The sequence below is a fragment of the Coturnix japonica genome, chromosome 19 (assembly GCF_054131305.1).
Source record: "Coturnix japonica strain WE chromosome 19, WE-NBRP24, whole genome shotgun sequence".
NCBI lineage: Eukaryota > Metazoa > Chordata > Aves > Galliformes > Phasianidae > Coturnix > Coturnix japonica.
In genome coordinates this window covers 419,494-423,026 of record NC_140681.1, presented here as the reverse complement: position 1 = coordinate 423,026, position 3,533 = coordinate 419,494, and the positions used below count along the sequence as shown (strand labels likewise).

The 3,533-nt window shown below is 51.8% G+C and overlaps 1 protein-coding gene across 1 annotated transcript; it reads right to left on the bottom strand.

Annotated features, from left to right (window-relative positions):
• Window positions 1–1,921: 1,921 nt before the first annotated feature.
• LOC146757721 (fibrous sheath-interacting protein 2-like) lies at window positions 1,922–3,147 on the bottom strand. The gene is made up of 3 exons (XM_085520588.1): window positions 2,919–3,147; window positions 2,533–2,658; window positions 1,922–2,206 (listed from the first exon to the last, which is right to left on the bottom strand). The coding sequence occupies exons 1-3, from the start codon at window positions 2,988–2,990 to the stop codon at window positions 1,922–1,924; spliced, it is 483 nt and encodes a 160-aa protein (XP_085376714.1). The 5' UTR covers window positions 2,991–3,147.
• Between the last annotated feature and the right edge of the window lie 386 nt (window positions 3,148–3,533).

Here is a 3,533-nt window from a genome sequence, read left to right as displayed (position 1 = left end):
TTTAGTTCTGCCTGGGTTTTAGCTTTCCTAACCTGATCTTTGAGGTTCCCATACTACTTGGAAGAGGAAGTTATCATCAGCACATTCCAGAAACCTCTTTGATTTCTGGTGCAATGCTGTGTTGTCCCTCCCACAGATATCAGGGTGGTTGAAGTCCCCTGTGAGGACCTCATCCTCCATGTCCTTGTAGTGAGGAGCCCAAAACTGAACACAGTACTTGAGATGCGGCCTCACCAGAGCTGAGTACAGAGGGATGATCACCTCTCTGCTCCTGCTGGCCACACTGTTTCTTATACAGGCCAGGATGCCCTTGGCCTTCTTGGCCACCTGGGCACACTGTGGGCTCATGTTGAGCCGAGCATCGACCAACAGCCCCAGGTCCCTTTCCTCTTCACAGTCATCCAGCCATTCTGTCCCAAGCCTGTAACACTGCATGTACCCCCAGCAGAGAACAACTACATCCCCCAGAGGATTGCTTGCTGCTCTGTCACCCTTTATGTTCAGTGCAAAAGATAAAAGCCATCCGTATATCACTTGATCTCCCCTTTCCTTTTTGATCCCAGCAGCACGAGAACTCCCTGGGTTGTCTCACCTCGGCTTTAGAATAAGGACTTCAGTTTTCGGACACACTTTGTAATGTTATTTTTTTAATTTTTTTTATTGGTTTTAATTCTAATTCTGATACTAATTATGATATATTGTACTGTAGTGTGTTATCTTGCATTCTGGTATCATCTTTGGTCAATTAATTAAACAAATTAAAACGAATTAAACAAATTAAAATTAATTAAGCCAATTAAAACTAATTTGTTGCCACTGTTTTGGTTTTTGGCCAATCTCTCTACTTGTTTTCCCCTTTTTTTCCTTTTCCCTTCACTGGGGCCTGGATGCTTCTAGGGACTCTGGAGTTTGTTTTTGGGTCAGAAGCAGTACGAATGCTTCTGGGGAGTTTGGAGTTTGTTGTTGACGCAGAAGTCGTCTGGATGATTCTGGGGACTCTGGAGTTTGCTGTTGGGTCAGAAGCAGTAGGAATGCTTCTGGGGAGTTTGGAGTTTGTTGTTGACGCAGAAGTAGTCTGGATGATTCTGGGGAGTCTGGAGTTTGTTGTTGGGGCAGAAGCAGTCCGGATGCTTCTGGGGACTCCGGAGTCTTTTGTTGAGGCTGAAGCTCTACGGATGCTTCTGGGGAGTTTGGAGCCTTCCCTGCCCAACGCAGGTTTGGGTGACTTCTCAGGCAGCTTCATTGCACGCCCTGTGCTCCATGAGTCTCCCTGAAGGCCACGCTCCATCAAAGCCACATTCCTTCTGCATTGTCCAGACAGAAGATTATAGCATGAAGGAGAGGGGCCAGCTGGTTTATGAAGCATTGTGGGTTTGATTTTCGAACCCGCAATGTAATCCACGGGACCGGGCTGGAACTTGTCCCTGGCCATCTGTAGTCTGTGGATCGAATTCTTCAAATTGGAAATCTCCCGAAGAAGCTCATCCTGGAAGGGAACAGAGGGTTTATGCTTGGTCTTGTCTTAGAGAGTGCTTCCCACCCTAAGTACTGCTGCTTTACGCAGAAGAGGGCAAGCACACTGCTTCAGCCTTGCAATGAGGGCAGAAGAGAACGGCTGCCACAGTGCTCTGTTTGTAAGCAAGCAACTTTCCAGGCTGCCTTCACACCAGCACGCTGTGCTAGCTCAGCTCTGAGCTGAGCTGTCCTTTCCATGCCTCAATGCCTAGACCACCAGCCCGCCCCTCACCTTTTCTGCTTTCCCCATCTCCCTCAGATCCATCAAGTAAAGCCCGTGCCCTCAGTGCCATGCTGCTGACACGTGCCTACCAATACTGGGCTTTGCCTACCTCTTCTCGCCTCTTTGCTTGCTTTTTCTCCAGCTTCAGCCTGGTCAGGTACTGCCTGTACTCGTTGAACTCCTTCAGAGTGCAGACAACCTACAGAAGAGACAATGACAGATGGCTGTAGTGTCAGGCCCCTGCCTGGCAGACTGGAAAGCCCTCCTGAGGAGACCCGTGTTGGTCAGCCCAACAGCCAAACTTACGTCGCCATCCTCGGTGACCAAGCCCCGTTTCTTCAGGTTCCGCAGGTTGTTTTTGCGGTTGTGGAACTCCCGCAGATGCGGGTCATGCAGGCTGTTGTACTCTGTGCACAGATTGCGACTGTACGGATCTCTCAGGTCAAACTGAGGAGAAGGCTGGTGGAGCTGGAAGAGATGTGTTGTAGAGTGTGAATGGGGAAGGAGAGAGCAGCAAAGAGACAGAGACACTTCCAAGCTGCTCACACCCACAGGCTGGCCTCTTGCCTCTTTCCCAAACAGTCATGTCTGGGTTTTCCTAAGTCCTCCAAGAGGGAGAGCAGAGGGTTGCACCCTCCTCCAGGAACGACCCGGTCTCCACATTTCTGTGCCTGATGGGTGCCTGGCCCCAGCATCCCAACACATGGGATTGGCATCCCAACACAAGGCCTCCTTGGCATGACGGCAACCCCAGGAAACAAGAGCCCTTTTTGACGCTTCCTTACTCCTCTCACCTTTTCCCCCAGCTTTCTCCTGGCGAAAAGGAGCTTGGTGCCGGGCTGCACAGGGATTTTAACCCCGAGTGGAAGGTCCAACAGCCAGCTACCTCCTGCTCCAACTTCCTGTCCTCCGGGTCGGAGCTAGAAAGACAAAGACACGCTTGGACACTCAGACACTCCATTCCCCTCTCCAGCCCACCTCCGCTCCCTTTGGCAGCTCCCTCCCCACTTCTGTACCCGATGCTGGGATGTGCAGAGAGGTGCGATTCCCTGCAAGCCTTCTCCAGCACCAGCATGAGGAGAAGTGTCCCTCAGCCTCTGGAGAGTATCTACAGCCCCAGAGCAGCCCTGCATACCCCAGGCTACTGCACTCAGCCCTCTCTTGATGTAGCAGCGCTCACCTTTCCGCTCTTCCCCGCTCTGCTCAGAAATTCATCTGGATTTCGGAATCCAGCACTGCAACAGCACTCCATGGCTCCTGGTAGGAACTCTCTGAGAGCTGCAACCTTCCGCTACCACCTCTCGCTCCAGCAGCAGCGAACTGAGGCCACCCCAGCCGGAGTTCCAGCCTGCAGCTTTACGTCACGCTCACCCACTGTTGCATCACAATGACGTGCAATGACACGCGGCAAGCCTGCAGCTGCATGGAGGCCCTGCTGGGTGCACTCGTGGTAAGCTGCTCCAGCTGGCCCTGCTTTGAGCCAAAAAGGCTTGCTGAGTCCTGAGGCCTGCTGTAGGCTTCCTTGGTTTCTATCACAGGTGATGCTGCACGTGGAACAAATACCTTCTCGGGTTGTCCCAGAGCTTGTTTTATAAGTAAATGACACTGAAACAATGTGGGAGAGCTGGCCTGTTTTTCTGTCCTAGAATCTTAGAATGGTTTGTGTTGGAAGGGACCCTTAAGATCACCTCGTTCCAACCTGCTATAGACAGGGACACCTCGCTGTAGACCAGGTTGCTCACAACGCATCCAGCCTGGCCTTGAGTGCTTCCAGGGAGAGGAGGGGTGCTGAGAA